Raw genomic sequence first — 19,870 nt, forward strand, 5'->3', positions numbered from 1 at the left:
CATGTTTATAGACACTTCAGACACCACCACATGCTGTACATCCATCATTTCTCCTTTAAGTTGTTCTTCCAAAATATCAACAGAGGTGAGTTAGATTATCAGCAAGACTCCACAGAAAGCTGATGGCCCAACACTCCCTTCAATGAAGCTATTTTGACACTGTTTCCTCTTAGGCAATTCAAATTTTTTGTTAAGAGTAGCCAGTGGGCGGTACTTCCCTGGCGGTCTAGTGGTTAGGACTCCGTGCTTCCACTGCAGGGGACATGGTTTCAATCCCTGGTCGGGGAACTAAGATCCTGCATGCTGCTGCGCGGTGCAACCAAAAAAAAAAAAAAAAAAAAAAGGAGTAGTCACTGGGCTCTGGAGAAAGAGAGGTGAGAGAGTGTGGAGGACAACGTCAGCTGCATCTTTCTCTTTGGGCAAATGAACTGAAAGGAGAGAGGAGGCAACACCCCACTCCCCATATGCTTCTTACTAAGTACCACCCCATTACCTTCCCAAAAGGAATGTTCAGAGTGGCATTTCCTGGTTCACCTCTTGCCAACAATGAATTTTTGCGTGGCTTTTGGGGGATCTTAGTTCCCCAACCAGAGATCGAACCTGGGCCCTAAGGCAGTGAAAGCATGGAGTCCTAACCACTGGACAGCCAGGGAATTCCCCTCCAACAATGAATTTTAACAAACTTTAAAATATTGACAATTCAATGAGTGAAAAAAAATGTTATCCCATTAATTCTTCTTTCCCTAATTACTATATGCCACACACACAATTTTTTTAAGATCCACCTATATATTTTACTTATCTAACTTTAAGCACAGTGTAGCCTCTACCATCAGATGCCAGTTATTAACACTCCCCCTCCCCTAGTCGTGACAGCCAACAGACCCCCAGACTTTGCCAAATGTCCCCTGGTGGGGGCAAAATCGCCCCCTTTCAACCAGAAGCTGTAGAATATCAAGGCTGCCCCGCTCACGAAGAGCTGGAATATACGGAGATACCTAAACAGCCAGTATTATCTCCGTGATGCCATTTCCTCTCAGCTTGTGTGACACCATGCCCTCCAGCTCTTTTTCCCACCTCTCTGGTCACTTCTTCCCAGCACCTTTTCCTGAACTGAAGTTTCAGAGGACTCCAGGGTCTTCTGCTCTCCACTTAAACTTATTCCTCTGTGGTTTTCATCTAGTTCTCCTGCTTTAAATGGCATCTCTAATGATAGACTCCAAAATGTGCGTTTCTGCCACATAGATAAGATGCCTTCCAAACCAATGGGGGAAGGGATCGCGTTGGGACAACAGACTCTCCACAGTGGGGAGAAAATGAGCGTACCTCTGTGGCAGGACTGCCAGGTCTTGCTCAACTTTCTTGGGCCAGAGGCCTTGGCCCTGCTCCTTTCGTCGGCAATTACAGCGAGCGTGGGACTGCCATATACACCTCAATCTATAGGTGACTCCAGGTGCCAGTGCTCCAAGAAAGACCCATGGAAGGAGAGGTGGACGTACAGGGAGGCAGTGAAGTGAGATCACGATGACGGCTGTGAGACCACGATGACGGCTGTGAGACCAAGAGGGATAGAAGCCAGCAGGGCTGTGCGCGCTCGGCCGGGCCCCCACGACCTCGGAGCGCAAACCTCGGACGCTGTGGAAAAAGGCACCTAATCGACTGTGTCCGAAGGCACCTTCCCCACCAGCCGAGCGTGAGCCGAACGACCCGCGGAGAAATTTCGAGCCTCGTTTCCCGGGACCAATCGGAGACCGCGGAGGCCTATTATGACAACCTCGAGAACCAATGAAAAAAGGGATTCTCCTAGCGCCAGTCCCGGAGAGATCACACAGAGGAACGGTTCGTTTTTTTATTTTAAGTACAAATTAGAAAACAAGTCCGCGGCTGGAGACAGAATACGACGTTTACAAGGATGTGTGGAGAAAATTCGATGAGCTGGTAGAACCTCACTTCCCCGAAACTTGGCGGGCGAAGAACTCGCAAGTCACCCTCGCGCCCAGCGCTCCGGATGAAAGCGCGGGAGGGTAGGTGCAGCGCGCTGACGCCACACGCTGGGCCCCACCCCCAGCCGCCCGCCCTTATAGCGTAGCCCAGGCGCGCGCGCACCATTGTGTGGCTGGACTCGGCCGCCGCTGCGGTGGGTGGTGTGTGTCCGGGCCCTCGCTGTCCCCGCACCCGCACCGCGGCTTCTGTCTTGCGGTCCGCCGTTCGACAGCCAGCCCTCGGGCCCCTCGCCCGCCGCGGACATGCCGCGCGTCTACATAGGACGCCTGAGCTACAACGTCCGGGAGAAGGACATCCAGCGCTTTTTCAGTGGCTATGGCCGCCTTCTCGAAATAGATCTTAAAAATGGGTGAGTCGGGACTGGGTGCCCACGTCCGCCCGCAGCGCCCCGGGCCTGCGGCGGCAGGGCCCGTCGGAAGGAGGAGACGACCAAGGCCGCGGCGCCGCGTGGCAGGGCCGCCAAGATGGCGGCGGCGCGGGGCTGCGGGAGCGCGCGGGGGGAGCGGAGGCGCGCACGCGCGCGCCCCCGGCCTAACGACTCCCGCTGGTCTCCCGCCCTCGCACCGCCCCCCAGGTACGGCTTCGTGGAGTTCGAGGACTCCCGCGACGCCGACGACGCCGTTTACGAGCTGAACGGCAAGGAGCTCTGCGGCGAGCGCGTGATCGTGGAGCACGCCCGGGGCCCGCGCCGCGATCGTGACGGCTACAGCTACGGAAGCCGCAGTGAGTCCCACCCCCGCGCGCTCCGCGTCCTTGGGACCCCGGGGGGCGGGCGCAGGCTTAGGGGGGGCGGGGTGGGGCCTCCCAGCCGGGCAGGCGTGGTGGCCGGGGTCGTTTGACTCGGGTGTCCCCGGGGCCCGCTGCCTTCGCGTCTGCCCGGGGAAGACACGGGACGCCGGAGCGCGGGGATTGGGTGGTGGGTTTTGCTTAGCCAGGGTTTGGGTGTTTGGGGGCGGGGTTGCTAAGTTGGGAGGGACTGACGTGCTGGGCCCCTGTCAGCACTGTCGTGGGCTCTGCCTACGGAGGAAGTGAGGGATGGCTGTATTTGTTGCATGCCCCTTACTTACCTGTCAGTGCATTAGCTGGGAATGTGAATGATTTAGCCTAGAAGTTTGGAGACAGGCTGGGGTGGAGGTGGGGTCGGGGCGGGAAAGGGGGTGGGGTTTTAAGAGTAGGTTTTAGTGTTATTCAAATTGGCGGGGGCCAAAGGAAATATTCTTTAGAAGTAATGTGGTACTCTACCACAAAGTAGATTTAAATGAGCTTTATGCTGTATTTGAACTAGTTGGGGCATGTTATTGGGAGGAGGTGGGGGGATTTTTGGTTATGTTAAATGTTTGATGTTGAAATTGTTGCATGTTGAATTCAAACTTTTTAACAAGTCCTTGATGTTTCAATTTGAAAGTGACCAATGGGGCTGAGGCTGTGTCCACTGAGGCTAAGATGACTGCCTTTCCTGATTGGCCTTGGCTTTTCCATACATTGTGTGACCCTTGCCCTATGACCCTTTGGCTGACCTTACCGGAAGCCATGACGACAGCAGCCTTTTGCCATTAGACGCAGGGTGATGGTGAGGATTCCAAGGGTTAGACAAAACTGGTTAATCTGAACTAGGTGACTGTTACCTTGCGTGTTTTGTGGCCAAACCACCACCAAAAACCTCACACTGTGATGTAAGTACTTAGTGTAACTAGTAAACATTTTTGTAAAATGTAGAAATGCATGTAATCAGTTAAGTTTTATATTTTACAATGTTCTGTAAAATAAAACTTAGCGAGGTAAATTGAATAAAGGAGCAGTCACTTTCTAACAGAATGTAGGAGAGTTTAGTTGGATTTAGTCTATTTGACTTGCCCTTAATTTAATTTATGGCAAATCACAACTGTATCAAAGGTTTAGCAATATAGTAGCAAAGTCCTACTCCAGTAAATAAAAGTTGATATGTTTGTACTAACTTTCAAAAACATGTATCCCTATCATTACAAAGCATCTAATTGTTCTCTTCATGTGATAAAGGTGGTGGAGGTGGATACAGCAGTCGGAGAACCTCTGGCAGAGACAAATATGGACCACCTGTACGCACAGAATTCAGGCTTATTGTAGAAAATCTTTCTAGTCGTTGCAGTTGGCAAGATTTAAAGGTAAGTGCTATAATGTGAGAGAAAAAAGATATGACTAATGGTTAAAAGGTAGGGTTTTGTATTGCTCTTTTATTTCTGAGAATCGGATTTAACGCATAGTTTTTTCTTTAGATTTCTGGGTCTGACCAGTCTTGTTGCTCTTTTAGGATTTCATGAGACAAGCAGGTGAAGTAACCTATGCGGATGCTCACAAAGAACGCACAAATGAAGGCGTCATTGAGTTTCGCTCCTACTCTGACATGAAGCGTGCTTTGGATAAGCTGGATGGTACGGAAATCAATGGGAGAAATATTAGACTAATTGAAGATAAACCACGAACAAGCCACAGGCGGTCTTATTCTGGAAGCAGATCAAGGTAATTTATTGAAGGATGTGGAGAAGGGAGGAAACAGTATTTGCCACAAATAAAGGAAAATTCAAACAGCAGTATTTCAATTGCTGCTTAATTGAAATTAGGTCAGTTCTTAGTTTCTTTTGTTGCATCATTGGAGCAATTAAGGTTTTTTTGTTGGTTTGTCTGTTTTTCATAAATTGTTCAAACATTCACGTCAAGACGTCTTGAGATAAAGATTTATTGATTTATTGTCAACGTTTCTTGTTACAGGTCACGGTCTAGGAGAAGGTCACGAAGTAGGAGTCGTAGGAGCAGCCGCAGTAGATCTCGAAGTATCTCAAAAAGTCGCTCCCGGTAAATGTGTCCTTGAGTGTTTTTCTGAATTACATACTTTATAGAGTGCTTATATGTTTGGCAAGGTACTGAAAAAAAAATCTGGCTTTTATTGTCTAGATCCAGGTCTCGGAGCAAAGGTCGATCACGTTCTCGTTCAAAAGGCAGGAAATCTAGATCAAAAAGCAAATCTAAACCTAAGTCTGATCGAGGCTCCCGTTCACGCTCTCGGAGCAGATCGAAGGATGAATATGAGAAGTCTCGAAGCAGGTCTCGTTCTCGATCTCGTTCCCCCAAAGAAAATGGGAAAGGTGATATAAAGTCAAAATCCAGATCAAGGAGCCAGTCTCGTTCCAATTCACCCCTACCTGCTCCACCCTCAAAGGCCCGTTCTGTGTCCCCTCCACCAAAAAGAGCTTCAAGATCCCATTCTAGATCTCATTCAAAGTCAAGGTCACGATCCAGATCGAGTTCCAGAGATTAACCCAGAACTCTACATTCTTTGCACACTATTACGGAACACTTTCCTACTTGCTTAGGCAGTTACTCTTCCACATTTGTACTTGGCCTCTTCTGCAAGAAGAATCTCCCGAAAACAGGGGCATACAAAAATTGGATTTGTAGCCAAATTTGATGAAAAAGATGAGGTTCTAAAGAAATGGCATGAAGTCAAAGATCCTCTCCCTTTGTAGAATTAAGATAACTTTGATTTTATAGCTTTTGAGCTAAAATAACTTTTGTAAAGATTAAGCTCATTTAGATTTTTTTTTTAAGTATTTCAGCAGGATCTGCTGCAAGGGTTTCTGTCATTGTTATATTTGTTTGCTTAATTTTAAATTAACCGTTTCAAGCTTTGAACACTTAAGGCTTTAGAGGGAGAACCCAATTTCCAATTATGTTGGCTTTTTATAAAGCTTGAGTTATGTAAGATTTCAATAAAAGTTTGCTACCAAGATGATTGCCTTATTGAATAGGTCACTCTTAAATTCCTTTAAATATTGATTATCTGCTGTCTGTGGAAATAATGTAAATTCTACTTAAGTGTAAAACAAGGCAAGTCTCAGACCAGCAATAAATTATTCAATTTGGATAACATTATTTTGTCCTGTTATTCAAATTTGCCAACGTCATATTGGCCCCTTAAACAGGTTAAGTTAAAAATAAAAGATTTTATAGTTGATCTGTTACACAATTTTGCCTAAATTAATAGATTTTTTAAATAATGAAACCTTTTTCAAACTTAAATTGATTGAACTCTTCAAAAAATAGTTCCTGTTACTTGGGATCTTATCTAGCCTGGTAATCCCACTTTCTGGAAGTGGTCGTTGTAATTAGTGTTTTGTTAGAATAAGGTTCCGTGGTCTTTAATGTTTGTTGTGTAAAAATGGAAGTAACCTTTCTTTGATCAGAAATTTGGTGTGTTATTCAAAATGGAAAAGCAAATATTTCATTTTCTACTGAAGGATCCTTAACAGGCACTTAAAACAGATCGCTTGATAAATCAGTTTTACTGATTAAAGTAAAATTCCACCTAACAGTCAGTCCCCTTTAGTTAGTGGGGTTCTGTGATAATTGGTTAGATCATCCTTGTAAAACTTTTATGTGGTTGGCTTGGAAAAAATTTAAACGGGTTAACCCTAAACTTTTGTACTTCATCATGAAGGTTAATGAATACTGTGGAAACCAAATTTTATAATACTGCAAATTTGTAGGAGTTACTGGGTTACCAATTAGTCCATACATCCGTTAAGCCTAGTTAGTTGAGATTGCAGTTTGAGAAATGAATTACCTTATATATATATCTCTCTTTCTCCAGATTCTTTAAATAAGGTAATTTCATTAAAAGCACTCATTAATCTTAGTCTGAAATCAAGATGTAGGTTATACGGCTCAGCTTTAACATCTTCCTGGGAGCTGTCACTATATAAGGTGTTAAGGGCTGGATAGTGTTAGGGTGTGGTGGGTACCACTCATTGTGCTGCAGGGGGGACTAGAAAGCATCATAATCTAGAGTTGGTTTGTAGGTTTAGATAATCCAGAAGCCAAGCCTAATAAAACTGAGACGGCGTGGAAAAGGTTGAGTCAAAGACCTAGATGCCAAAATGACACTGTAACTGCTAGTGTTTGCTCATGTAGAAAGACTTGTTCTAATAATTTCTGGGCTTCCTGTTACGAAATCTTAGAGCCTAATCTTAGGAACATAGTGCCCCAGAAGGTTGATGCTTCTTCCAAGACCTTATTTTCTTTAATGCTTTTGATATTTTTTTTTTAGATGTTTATAAGAAATATGGTTTGTTTGGGGGTTTTTTTTTTTCAATATAAACTTCAGATTTTGAGAGAAGAAACTGGTATCTGTAATTATAGTTCATTGTTTTGCCTGTTTGAAAGAACAAAAGTTAGGACTCTTACATGAGGAAGCAAGCCTCCACTGCCTTTCAAATTATGTTTAAGGACAAGTTACTTTTAAGAATTGGCTTTGACCAAGTTCTCTTGTTTTCAGCGAAAGAACGAAGGCTTTTAAAATGAAAGAGGGGAGTACTAAAATGTGAAATTAGGCTTTCTAAAAGTATGCAGCATCCTTCAACTGGGCTTTCTTGTGTCGATAATTCCATCGCATGGTAATAGGTTTGTTTGCATTGTTAGCTGCCCCCCACCCCGTGGGTAACTGTATAGGTAAATGTCTGCACCCATAAGAATTTAGCAGCAAAGGCCAACTTATTAAAATTCTGGTTCCTGTCCCACACCTGTGGACCTACATCATTGGACGTGCTAAACCACTGTATTTATAACACTGGCCCACTTGACCAGTGAAATGTTTAGTTCCTTGCTAACTTTTAAGTAGAATTTGAGTCTCTACAACTTGCCACATGTTCCTCTGTGGCTAAATGGAGTATTAACCTGGTGGAGAGCAAAATAGAAGTGAATGATAACTGGATCCCCCTTTCTTTTACATGGTAGTGTGTTGACATGCCGTAGTGCCTTTATGGCCAGTTCGAGTCCTTCCTGCTCCTATGACTTAACGTTCCACTCCTGTGTTGTTACCATCTTTTCTCTTGGTATCTTCTTTCTCCCACTTTGTTAACCTGCTTTGTGCTTTATTGCTTCAATAAAATGTTCACTGAGGGAAAGGCTTGTTTTGAGTTTATTGTGTATTCCCACTTAGCGCCAAGTATTTGGCAGACGGTTTTTTGAATTGGAGTTGCCATTGGCAAGTTTCATTCCTGATTTGAGTATGAGAAAAGGTCTTGTTTTCAGCTCCTCAGAAACATGAGGTTAGGATCTACATAGTAGATGGTTTAACTGGGGCAGGTACTTAACATTCGTGCTTCGGTGTCATCCGCAAAGTGGTAGGGATAACCCCTCATGGGTGGTGAAGATGAAAGGTTAATATGTGAGAAGTACTTAGAACAATACCATAATGAGTAACTATGCTGTTACGAAGGACTAAACATGGTAAGTCTCTCGTATTGCCCTGCTTAAGTTTTCACATAGAATTTACCCATTGTTACCTTGTAGCAGTTTGAACATTTTCTGTGACAATTACTCAGATAAACTAGGGAGCTCTAACACTGTATTTGCCCAGACTTCTCCAGTCGTAATTCCTATGCGCTTCAGTAAGCTATTCATACCATGAGTGTGTTCTGCGACTTGCTTTTTTGTTTTGGCCAAGCTGTGCGGCTTGCGGGATCTCAGTTTCCCAGCCAGGGATCGAACCCGCAGCCTCGGCAGTGAAAGCGAGGTGTCCTAACCACTGGACTGCCAGGGAAGTCCCAAAATATTGAGCTTTCTGAGGCAGCAACCACATCTTGAACAAGATACATCTTTGTGTCCCTAACACAATGTATGCTTCCATTCACTAAAAGGATGTGTATTTGTAGTTGTGTAATTGGTCTTTTAGATCCTAAATAGCTTGTTTAGATTTGCCTGGCTGTCTTATAACAACTTCACAGATGGGCCCCCAGCATAGTACTTAATAAAGTGATAAAGTGAATAGAAAGGAATCATGGTTCAAAAATCAGAAGGTAAATACAAAAAGTTAATAAACAGTAAATTCCATCCTTGACCCCTTGGAGGAAGCCAGGATTACTAGTTTCTTATGCATCTTTCTGGAGATGCAAACCTGGTAAAATTAATGTTTCCCAGGTAGTTTGATCATAGCTCATCTGAATTTGACAAAGTCAAGTGATATTTAAGTATTATACCTTCTACTAAGAAACTCTCACGTGTAATTTATGTTATTGTTAACATCCAGAAACTTGCACCCATTTTTGAGATCATCACTGAGAAAGGTATGGTATTTGTTTGGGAAGTTGTTAACAGAGGCAGGATTTAAATCCTGGTTCAGTTCTTAACAGCCCTAAAGTGTCAATATCTATTTCAGATATTCAATTCCTCTTAGTGAAAAGCACTGAAGAGGCATGAATGAGCAGGCTTCTTTTATAGTTATTTTGATAAAATTTCAAAATTAGGAAAAACTTGCAATATAGTACAAAAAATTGCATACCCTTTGCCATTCACCAATAATATTTTGTTTCATTTACGCTGTTTTTTCCTAAACCCTCTGAAAGGTAAGTTACATCTTTCTGTTTTATCCCTAAAATTTTGTGTATTTCCAGGGACATTCTCATATAACTATAGTGTCTGCCTATCAAAACCAGGAAAATAGCTTTGATATAATCTTGTCTCATCCACAGTATTTATATTTTGTCAGTTGTCTAATAACATTCCTTATACTTTTTTTTCCATTGGCCCAGGATCATTTGCTGCATTTAGTTGTCATGATTTTATTTAGTCTCTTTTTTTTTTTTTTAAAGTTTAATTTTTTTTTTTTTTTTTAAATTTATGGCTGTGTTGGGTCTTCGTTTCTGTGCGAGGGCTTTCTCTAGTTGCGGCAAGCGGGGGCCACTCTTCATCGCGGTGCATGCGCCTCTCACTATCGCGGCCTCTCTTGTTGCGGAGCACAGGCTCCAGGCACACAGGCTCAGTAGTTGTGGCTCACGGGCCTAGTTGCTCTGTGGCATGTGGGATCTTCCCAGACCAGGGCTCGAACCCGTGTCCCCTGCATTGGCAGGCAGACTCACCCGCTGCGCCACCAGGGAAGCCCTATTTAGTCTCTTTTAAACTGGAACAGGTCCTTGGCCTTTCTTGACCTTGCCATTTTTGAAGAGTAAAGAATGGTTATTTTGTAGAAGTTTTCTCAATTTGGGTTTGTCTGATGTCTCCTCACGATTGCATTTTTGGCAGAAATATCACAAGAATGAGACTGTCCTCAGTGCATCATATCTAGTGGCACATTGTGATAATAACCTGAATCACTTATGAAGTCGCTTTTTCCCTTTATAGTCAATAATTTGTGGGAGATAACCAGAGCCTATTAAATACCCAGTTCCTATCAAACTGTCACCCACTATTAACGTTTGTTGATTTTCTAAGTTTTGTTCATTGGCATTCTGTCGGGGTGCTTTCTGTGGGGGTTAGACTGTTTTAAATGTCAGATCTAAAGAAGGGGTGTTTGGGTTTTAGGAGGGGAAGGAATCCTTTTGGAGTTTGACAAAGTTGCTGAAGGGAGAGCTTTGATGGCATCAATTTGTACTCCATTATTGTGGAAACCAGGACAGTGGTTCCCTTGGCCAAGGGCCGAGAAAGGGAGCTGGAGGTAACTTTTACGTAGATGAGAGGAATATGCAATAGAAAGAAAACTGTCCTCAGCTATGAAACAGTGTCTTCCCACATTGTAGGCAGTGAGTGCGATCATCAGAGCAGCTGGCACAGCCACTTGTGAAATAGCTGCCTGTGTTGTAAACCATTCCAGGGGACTCCCTGGCGGTCCAGTGGTTAAGGACTCCACGCTTTCACTGCCAAGGGGTCGGGTTCGATCCCCGGTCGGGGAACTAAGATCCCGCACACCGAGCGGTGCAGCCACAGATAAAAAAAATTTCCATGATTAGAATAGTCAAACCTTAATGTTGTTCTAGCCAGGTGAGAAAAAGGTAAAGCAGAGTTGCTGAATATGGTGCCCAAGTATTAGAAATGTCACTACTTCTTTCCAGTCATTCACGGACAGCCTTGCGTGTACTATTTAAATGTATTGCTGCTACTTTTATGCAAAAGTTCAAACACCAGCTAGAGAATAGTGTGATGGACCTCCTGTGCACTCATCCAGCTTTAACAATATCTATATGCCTATCCACTTTCTCTGTAGATACTTTTGAAGGAAATCCTAGATATTTCAGCTGAAGATGGTTCAATATATACCTCTAAAAAGACATCTTAAGTCCCATTTATCTATAGGGTCCTCCAGGTTTTTTTCCTTGCAATGTATTTGGAGTTTTTTTGGTTTTTGTTTTTGCAATGTATTTCTTGAAGGTCACAATTGAGTAGTTTCCTGGTCTTGATTTTGCTGATTGCATTCTCATGGCATACTTTAGCATGTTCTGTCCCCTGCATTCCCTGTGAATTAATAAACCTAGAGCAGTGGTTCTGGAAGTGTGGTTCCTGAAACAGCAACATCAGCATCACTGGGAACTTGTTAGAAATGCAATTTCTCAAGCCCCACCCCAGACTCACTGAATCAAACTGTAGGTGGAGCCCAGCCATAGGTGTTTTAACAAGCCTTCCAGGTGAGTCTGGGGCATGCTCAAATTTGAGACCCATTATTCTGGAGGCTTTTTATAAGATTCTGATTCATCTCTTGTTGTTCATATTGGCAGCCATTGATCTTTATCAAGATCTTTGTCAAGATCCGTTAATCCATGAACCCTTGATTTTAAAACTTTTTCAACCCACTGCAGTTCTTTTTGATGTTGCTTTATTCTATCTTTGATCAGTGGGAGTCAATTTAAGTTGCTTCCTGAGTTCTTTTGAAACAACCCTAATAATCTTAGCAGCTTTTTTGCTTTCTGGTATAAGATTTCCAGGCTCATATATCTAGTCCCAAACCTGCAATCAGGCATTTCTCCCAGTAGCCCTGGTTGTTGCTTTATTCTCAGGAGCCTGAGTCAGACCCACTTGCTGACCTTGGAGAGCTTCCCAGAGAGGCAGGAGGCAAGTGGGACTCCCCCTGGGGCATACAGAAATGGGTGGCAGCCATTTTGGGGAGCTCGTTCTACCATGAGGTCACTGGTGCTGGCAAGCACCATTTTGGAGTCCTCCCTGTGGCCTATTAGTGCCAGGTGCTAACCCTCCAACCAGCAGGCCAGCATCAGTCCCAGAACACCCCAGCCCCACAGCCAACTGTGGCCCAGGGGTCAGCCTCACCTACCACTGCGCCCACAGTAATCAGTCCTGCCACAACAGAAGGGCCACAGAGCCCACATGGGGGCACCCCTAGAGCATATAGCACTGGTAACCAGGGGGGAGTGTGCTGCTGGGCCCCATAGGACATCTAATAAGGCCACTTCTCCAAGAAAGGGAAATGTAACTGATCTACCTAATACAAAGAAATAAAAATAGAGATTTAGGCAAAATAAGGAGACACAGGAATATGTTCCAAACAAAGGAACAAGACAAAACTCCAAAAGAAGAGCTAAGCGAAGTGGAGATAAGCAATCTACCCAATAAAGAATTCAAGGTAATGATCATAGAGATGCTCAACCAGCTCAGCAGAAGAATGGATGAACACTGGGAGGAGTTTAACAAAGAGTTAGAAAATATAAAGAAGAACCAAACGGAGCTGAGGAATGCAATAATAAAAATACACTAGAAAGAGTCAACAGTAGATTAGATGATATGGAGGAACAGATCGGTGAATTGGAAGACAGAGTAGTGGAAATCACCCAAGCTGAACAGAAAAAAAGAACTTTTAAAAGTGACGATAGTTCAAGAGACCTCTGGATCAACATCAGATGTACTAAGTCTGAGAAGAAGAGAAAGGGGCAGAGAATGTGTTTGAAGAAATAATAGTTGAAAACTACCCTAACCTGGGAAAGGACACAGACATCCAGATCTAGGAAGCAAAGATAATCCCAAACAAGATCAATCCAAGAGGTTCACACCAAAACACATTGTCATTAAAATGGCAAAGAGAGAATCTTAAAAGTAGCAAGGGAAGTAGAATGGAACATCCGTAAGGCCATCAGCTGACTTTTCAACAGAAACTGCAGGTCAGGAGGGAGTGGTGTGATATATTTAAAGTGATGAAAAGAAAACCTACAACTAAGAATACTCTACCCAGGAAGTCTATCATTTAAATTTGAAGGAGAGATAAAGAGTTCCAGGGACAAGCAAAAGATAAAAGAGTTCAGCACCACCATTTTGGACTTCTGACCTCCAGAACTACAAGATAATTAATTTGTATTGTTATAAGCCACTAACTTTGTGGTCATTTGTTCAGCACCAATTAAAAACTAGTAAGGACTTCCCTGGTGGTGCAGTGGTTAAGAATCCACCTGCCAATGCAGGGGACACGGGTTCAAGCCCTGGTCCGGGAAGATCCCACATGCCGCGGAGCAACTAAGCCCGTGTGCCACAACTACTGAGCCTGTGCTCTAGAGCCTGTGAGCCACAACTGCTGAACCAGTGCGCCGCAACTACTGAAGCCTGTGTGCTCTAGGCCCACGTGCCACAACTGCTGAGTCTGTGTGCTGCAACTACTGAAGCCCACGCGCCTAGATCCCGTGCTCCGCAACAAGAGAAGCCACCACAATGAGAAGCCAGCTCACCACAACAAAGAGTAGCCCCTGCTCGCCGCAACTAGAGAAAGCCCATACGCAGCAACGAAGACCCAACGCAACCAAAAAGTTAAAAAAAAATAAGCTTAATCCAGTGATTTTTTTCCCATTGGTTTTTTTTTAATGTTTTTTGAAATATATTTTATTTTTTTGGCTGCGTTGGGTCTTTGTTGCTGCACACGGGCTTTCTCTAGCTGCAGCGAGCAGGGACTACTCTTTGTTGCAGTGCGCGGGCTTCTCATTGCAGTGGCTTCTCTTGTTGCGGAGCATGGGCTCTAGGTGCGCAGGCTTCAGTAGTTGTGGTGCGCAAGCTCAGTAGTTGTGGCTCGTGGGCTCTAGAGCGCAGGCTCAGTAGTTGTGGTGCACGGGCTTAGTTGCTCCATGGCATGTGGGATCTTCCCGGACCAGGACTCGAACCCATGTCCCCTGCATTGGCAGGCAGATTCTTAACCACTGTGCCACCAGGGAAGCCCACCCATTGGGTTTTTCAGTAGCATCATGAGACATGAATTCTATCAGTATGTTGAGAACAAGATTCAGATATTTAGCACGGTTGGGGTAATGGAAATAGCCGAGGCTCTGGCCCTCACTGAGACAAATTTACCTAGTGGTTGCAAACATAAGCTTCAATTCCCAAAGCCAAATATAAATTTTGTCAGTTTCTGATGCTTTGGAAAACATACACCCATACACCTATGTCCAGGGGGAAAGCAGGACCTGAAGCTAATCATATTTGGAAACTTGCACCTCCCCTGCCTTTTCCACCATGGGACCCCTAGGTCAGGGGTATCCAGTCTTTATACAGGGGATTCAGTTTCAACTCCCAGTACCACATGGACCCAAGATCCCATCTCCCATCACAATGTGTGTGATGAAATCCAAATCCCTATCCAACAACCACCTCCAGGACAAGAGAGACATCAGGCCACCCCCTGGTTGCTCTGTTTCCGTCTTTGTTTCTGACTCCTGCTGACATCCCCTTCTTTCAAGTTCAGCCATGAATTTACTCTCCTTCCTTCTTGGCTTGCCTGCTTCCTTCCTTGTAATATTTTATCCAGGATTTTGGGGTGTCTGTGCTACAAAATGCTCCCTATTAGCAAAATGCGCCATACCGCTGAAACCAGAAGTGTTTTCCCACTTGCACATCCTGATGATTTTCCTAAAATACATGGACTGCCCCAATGGTGAATTTATAATCTCCTGTAGGAACAGAAAGGTGTGGGCTGCTCACAAACAACAGTTTTCTCTGTGCTTCTATTCATCAACATTTCAAAAAGTTTTGGGTCCACTCTTGGGTAGGGGGTTAACTTGGAGAAGACACTGGGGGCTATTAACTTGTAGAAGAGGGGGCTGTCTCTTGAGGGAAGAATTGGACTTGATCACTTTCTCCTGAGGGCAGATTGGACCAGCGGAGCAAACTCTGGCTATATCAGAGGCAGAACCTTCCCCAAACACATCCACTTGGGAGGAGCTCTCCATCCCTGAAGGTGTGGAGGCAAGCAAGCCCACCAAAGGTATCAAGACCACCAAAATACTGTTAACGAGCAGAAAAAAATAATGTATCAGCAACTCACACCCACATTCATTGTTTATTCCTGCGTCCCACTAGCTCAGATTCCACTAGTCTAAAAGACGCATTCCTTATTGAGAAGTTATGTGTTTGTGTAGTTCTGTCACTTTCTTTTAATCTTCTGAATACCTAAAATAAACCTTTTGGAATCTAGAACAAGCACAGTCTGGGTAGAAATGAGAGAAAAATGAGTGGATGGTGTATATGTTGGTGTGTATAAAGAGACTTCCATTGTTATGGCAACCAGCATCCTCAACTGATGTAATCCTGTTCCCAATAATACGAGTTGTGATTAAAAATTGACACTGCAGCGAGGAAGGACACATGTAATGCGTTGGTGTGGCAACCAGAATAAAGTCTGCATAAATTTAAACCTGATGGTCACAACAATTAGGGGAATTTGCCTACAATTAATTAGGAACTCTTTTCTCATCTGCACTGGAAATCAGGAGCCTGGAGGTCTGACCTGTGGCCATGACCTTAGGCCAGATGGACCTCAATATCCTTTTCTGTAAAATAAGAGGTTAGATTAAATCACTAATGTGGGTGTGGGGCACAGCTCGACTGTACCAAGAGTTGCCCTGTTTTCATCTGCATGCAGTACATCATTAGTCAGTCAACAAACGTTTATTGAGCACCCACTCAAGTGTGCAGCTCTGTGCTAGGTGCTGGGGATACACAAACTAGTGTGTTTCCTTCCCTCTCAGAGCTTGCAGTCTCTTAACCTCTCCAATAACACAAATCTATGTGAAGTTACAGCTGCCGAACATTTAGAGGCATTTTGTGCTACAAGAACCAGTAACAGGGAGATTTGACTAGTTAGATCAACCAAGGAAATCGAAGCACAGACAGGCAATGATTTGCGCAAGGCAACACCACCACGGGAACCCATTATTCAAAACAAAACAAAACACACAAACAAAAAACCCAAAAACAAAAACCCTATGCCATGAAGTAGGTTATAGTCTTTACAAACGGAGAAATGGAGGACCAGGAGGATAAAGTGATATGCTCCAGGTCACAGCAGCAGCCAATGGCAATGTGGTCATCCAAACGCAGGCGCGGCTGATGCTGCCCTTTAGGCCATCAGGGCCAGGATCGGAACCCGCACCTCGCGGGGGGCTCCTTTCTTCTGGTCGCACGGCCCTTCGCCCGCCCTGAGACGGTTTTCTGACGTTCCTTGGCTCTCCTTCCTCAGGTGAGGAGCAGGCGCCGTGGGAAGGCGTTGGATAGCGCAGCGACCCGGCCGGGGTGCGTACGGGGTGCGTGCAGCCTGGTCTTTGGTCACTGACCACTCAGCTCAGGGGCCCACCAGGCTCTCTCTTCCGGCGCCGTGGTCCCCGCGCCCCGCTGCGCTCTGCTAGCTGTGAGGCAGGGAGTGGGGGACAGGGAGAATCTCGACCCGCCCCGCCCGCGCAGCAATCCGACCCCGGGGCTAGGGGACATTAGGCCCACGCAGTCGGGGCCTGGCAGGAGGGCCCCCGGCCGGCGTCCCCCAAACGGGCTCCGCGCGCGGTCTGCGATCCGCGTCCTGCGGGGAGGCGGGCCCGCCCCCCTGTGCGCGCAGGCGCGCGCCGCGCGGGGCTCGGACAGCAGCTCGGCGCTGGGCGGCCGCACGCGGGCCTTGCAGGTAAGGACCCCGGGTGCGGGGCGCCGCGCCGCCCGGCCCCGCCCGGCAAAGCGAGTGCTCGGGTCTGCGGCCGCGGGGCGTTGCTCCTCCAGAGCGCCTCCGGCGGGGTGCACGGACCCAGGAGGAGGTTCGGGGCGCCTGAGTGCAAGGGGGTCTGGGCGGGTGCGGGGCTCGAGGGCAAGGCGAGCGCGTCCGCCGTGCTGCTGCTGGCGGCGATCGGGAGGGTGGGGAGGGAGGCGGCTTGGTTTTTAGAGAAATGCAGTCAATTAAGAGTTGTTCATTAATAGAAGAGAGGGTGTAGAGGGCGGGGCTTTGGTTTTCTTGAAATGGGTCATTTGGCAAACTTTCTCTTTCCTACCGTTCATTTCCAATTTTTATAACGGAAAATTGAATTATTATTATTATTTTGCCATAAAGGGAAAGAATAAAAAGAATTCCGCCATTTTGGCGTTTTAAAAAGTAACCGTTCTTCGGGGCTGACTGGTCAGTGACTGCTCCGCCCGCCGCCGTCTACACTAGTCCCCGGAGGCGGGTACCCTGGAGCCCGCATCCATCCATCCCGCGTTCCGGCCGCAGCTGCAGCGGGGGGCGGGGCCGAGGCCCCAAGTTTGCGGCGCTCAGTCTCGCTGGGGATCAGAGTGTGTGTTGGGGGTATCTGTCTGGGGCGGTAGCTCGCCACCCCCAACACCTAGAGCGAGGGCATTTATTGAGGATCCGTTGTATGTGAGGCCTTGACGGGCAAGGGGTGGGGGAAGCCTTGGCAGACAGTCCAAGAGAAAATAAACACGGACACATTCACTCAATAAATATTTATTGAGCATCTGCTATGTGCTAGACACTAATCTGGGTTGGGAATCCAACGGTTGTTTTAGGTCGGGTTCCCTGGAAACAGACTCTGAGAGGGAGGTTTGAGTGTAGGTTTATCGGGGTGCCCTTGGGAATATCACCTGTAGGTGAGTGAAGACAGCAGGTTGGTTGGGCGGAGGAAGAAGTTGAACTGCTGATGTAGTCTTAACAGAGCCTCCGCCTGTCCCAAGGGAAGTTCTGGAGGGAAGATGGCCCTGCAGAGATGTCCCAAATTGAGGCAAGGGGGCGGGGCCTTCATACCCCGTATCAACTAGTGGGCAGATGGCTGCTTCCCGGAGAGGGCACTTGCTTCCCCTGGCTGAGGGCAGTTCAGAGAGGAGCTGACAGCTGAGGGCTGCCAGTGACAACCTTCGCAGTAGCCCGGGCCTCCCACTCTATCCCCTCCTCTTCCAGGCTCTGAGAGACACAGAAGGAGGAAATAGTATTCTAGCCCCTAAGGCAAGAATGGCTAAGCCATTTATGGATTTCAGAAATATGTGTTTTTTCTTATGTTATTGATCACTCTTTACTCCCATCTCTCTTTCATTCATTCACTGACTATTTGTGGGTGCAGGCTCTGGATCAGGCACTTTGGTGCTTTGCTCTGTCCCAGGAGAAGACACATGTTAATGCATAGTTAGATTGTGGTGTAGTGGAGAACAGTAGAGGGAGCGATGAACTTTGTTTTGGGGGGTGGATTCTGGGCCTTTCACAGAAGAGGTATCAAGCTGGATCTTGAAGGATGATCAGGAATTTTCCAGACATATGGGATCTGGTAAGGTACCAAGCAGAAGGATCAGCACGTGCAGAGGCCACAGAAGTGGGGTTCTGAAGGTGTGACCAAGCTGCAGCGGGGGAGTGGATGGATTCCTGGCATCTGGCTCAGGCCTGGGAGCCATGTCAGACTGGTTGTGTTGCTGTGTGGGCCTAGAGGGACAAAGCTTATGAAAATTCTGTGTGAGCTGCGAATTTGGGGGCTGGTAGTGGTAGAGGAGAAGTGAATTCAAATCACAGAGAAGGTAGTTCCAGGTCTCAGAAAAGTTAATGGTCCAGCTGGGGAAAAACACACACACAGTTGGTGCTGCTAGCCGGGAGCCCACAGCCGCATGCGATGGGTCCCAAACATCACAGGTGCCCTGGATCCTTTCCCCTCCTGCACTGTCAAGGACTTGTCTTCTAGAATTATTCTTTTTCCCCTGCTCTGTCAGTTTCTTCCTTTATAGGCTCATTTTCATCAACTACAAACATGCTGTAGCATCTTCTATTTAAAAAACAAAAAAACAAAACAAACTCCCCCTTCCCTGAGAACTCATCACTCTCCAAATACCATCCCCCACATCCATGTTCTCCTTCCCAACACAACTCCTTGAAAGAGTTGTTAGTCCTGTTGTTTCCACTACCTTTTCTCCCATCCCCCTACAAGGACCAACTCTTACTGTCAGTTTCCCCACTAGAATGCAGACTCCATAATAGAGGTTTTTGTCTGTTTTGTTCATTACAAATCTGCATTGCCTAGAACAGTGCCTGGCACATAGTAGATGCTCAATAAATATTGAACTAATCAATGATTTCTCTCTAGAACCCACTCTGATCAAGTTTTTGTGTCCACAGCTCCTCTGAAATGGCACTTGTCAAGATTTCTGGTGATTTCTTTATTGCTAAAATGGTCAACGCTCAGCTCTCATCTGACTTGATCTGTCAGTGGCATTGAACACCACTGAGCAGTCCCACTTTCTAGAAAACTTTCTTCCAGAAATCCCTCCAGGAGCCCAGATGCTTCTGGTTGCCCTTTGATCTCATTGCAAGCTCCTTCTCAGTCTCTTTGGCTAGATCTTCTTCCTCTTCCCAACCTATAAATTTTGGTGAGCTCCAAGGCTCCCACCTTTTTCTTTATACTCGGTTCTATAATTTTTCCCTCCCGTCTGTACAGGATGGTTTTTAAATTATAACTCCAGCCTTAACTTTATCCCTTATTTCTAGAATGTAGGCTTCATGAGAGCACTTTCTCTCGTTTGAGACTATTCGCAGAGCACAGAAGGATGCTGATACCTAGTTGGCCCTCCAATGTCTGCTGAAAAAAGGGCAGAAACCTGAACAGAAGGGCAGCTCTCTCAACCACCCTCCCTTCATAGACCTGAAATATATGATAGGCTTTCAGACGGAATGGAATTCTTTCAGGAGTAACCATATTCACTCCTAATGACTGCCAATGTTTTGCATAAAATGGTTAACTCTATTTAAAAGAACTTAAAATGGTACAACTATGTCAGCTGTGCAAAACAAAATAATTGGATTTGAAATTCAGGGAATGCTATTGTATTTTAACATTTTTTTTAAGGGGGG

The 19,870-nt window shown here is 45.8% G+C and overlaps 2 protein-coding genes across 9 annotated transcripts in view; both read left to right on the forward strand.

Moving 5' to 3' along the window:
• The first annotated feature begins 2,098 nt into the window (after positions 1-2,098).
• SRSF6 (serine and arginine rich splicing factor 6) lies at positions 2,099-5,907 on the forward strand. The gene is made up of 6 exons (XM_057529590.1): positions 2,099-2,353; positions 2,579-2,727; positions 4,021-4,145; positions 4,292-4,500; positions 4,750-4,833; positions 4,933-5,907. The coding sequence occupies exons 1-6, from the start codon at positions 2,247-2,249 to the stop codon at positions 5,294-5,296; spliced, it is 1,038 nt and encodes a 345-aa protein (XP_057385573.1). The 5' UTR covers positions 2,099-2,246; the 3' UTR covers positions 5,297-5,907.
• A 10,723-nt stretch (positions 5,908-16,630) lies between these two features.
• L3MBTL1 (L3MBTL histone methyl-lysine binding protein 1) overlaps positions 16,631-19,870 on the forward strand; it is a 38,192-nt gene continuing 34,952 nt past the window's right edge. For all 8 annotated transcript variants that reach the window (XM_057529932.1, XM_057529933.1, XM_057529934.1 and 5 more), the window contains exon 1: positions 16,631-16,681. The gene's annotated coding sequence lies outside the window, so the exon portion shown is untranslated. The remainder of the gene's footprint in view (positions 16,682-19,870) is intronic.

Source organism: Balaenoptera acutorostrata, chromosome 15 (genome assembly GCF_949987535.1).
Source record: "Balaenoptera acutorostrata chromosome 15, mBalAcu1.1, whole genome shotgun sequence".
NCBI classification, from domain to species: domain Eukaryota; kingdom Metazoa; phylum Chordata; class Mammalia; order Artiodactyla; family Balaenopteridae; genus Balaenoptera; species Balaenoptera acutorostrata.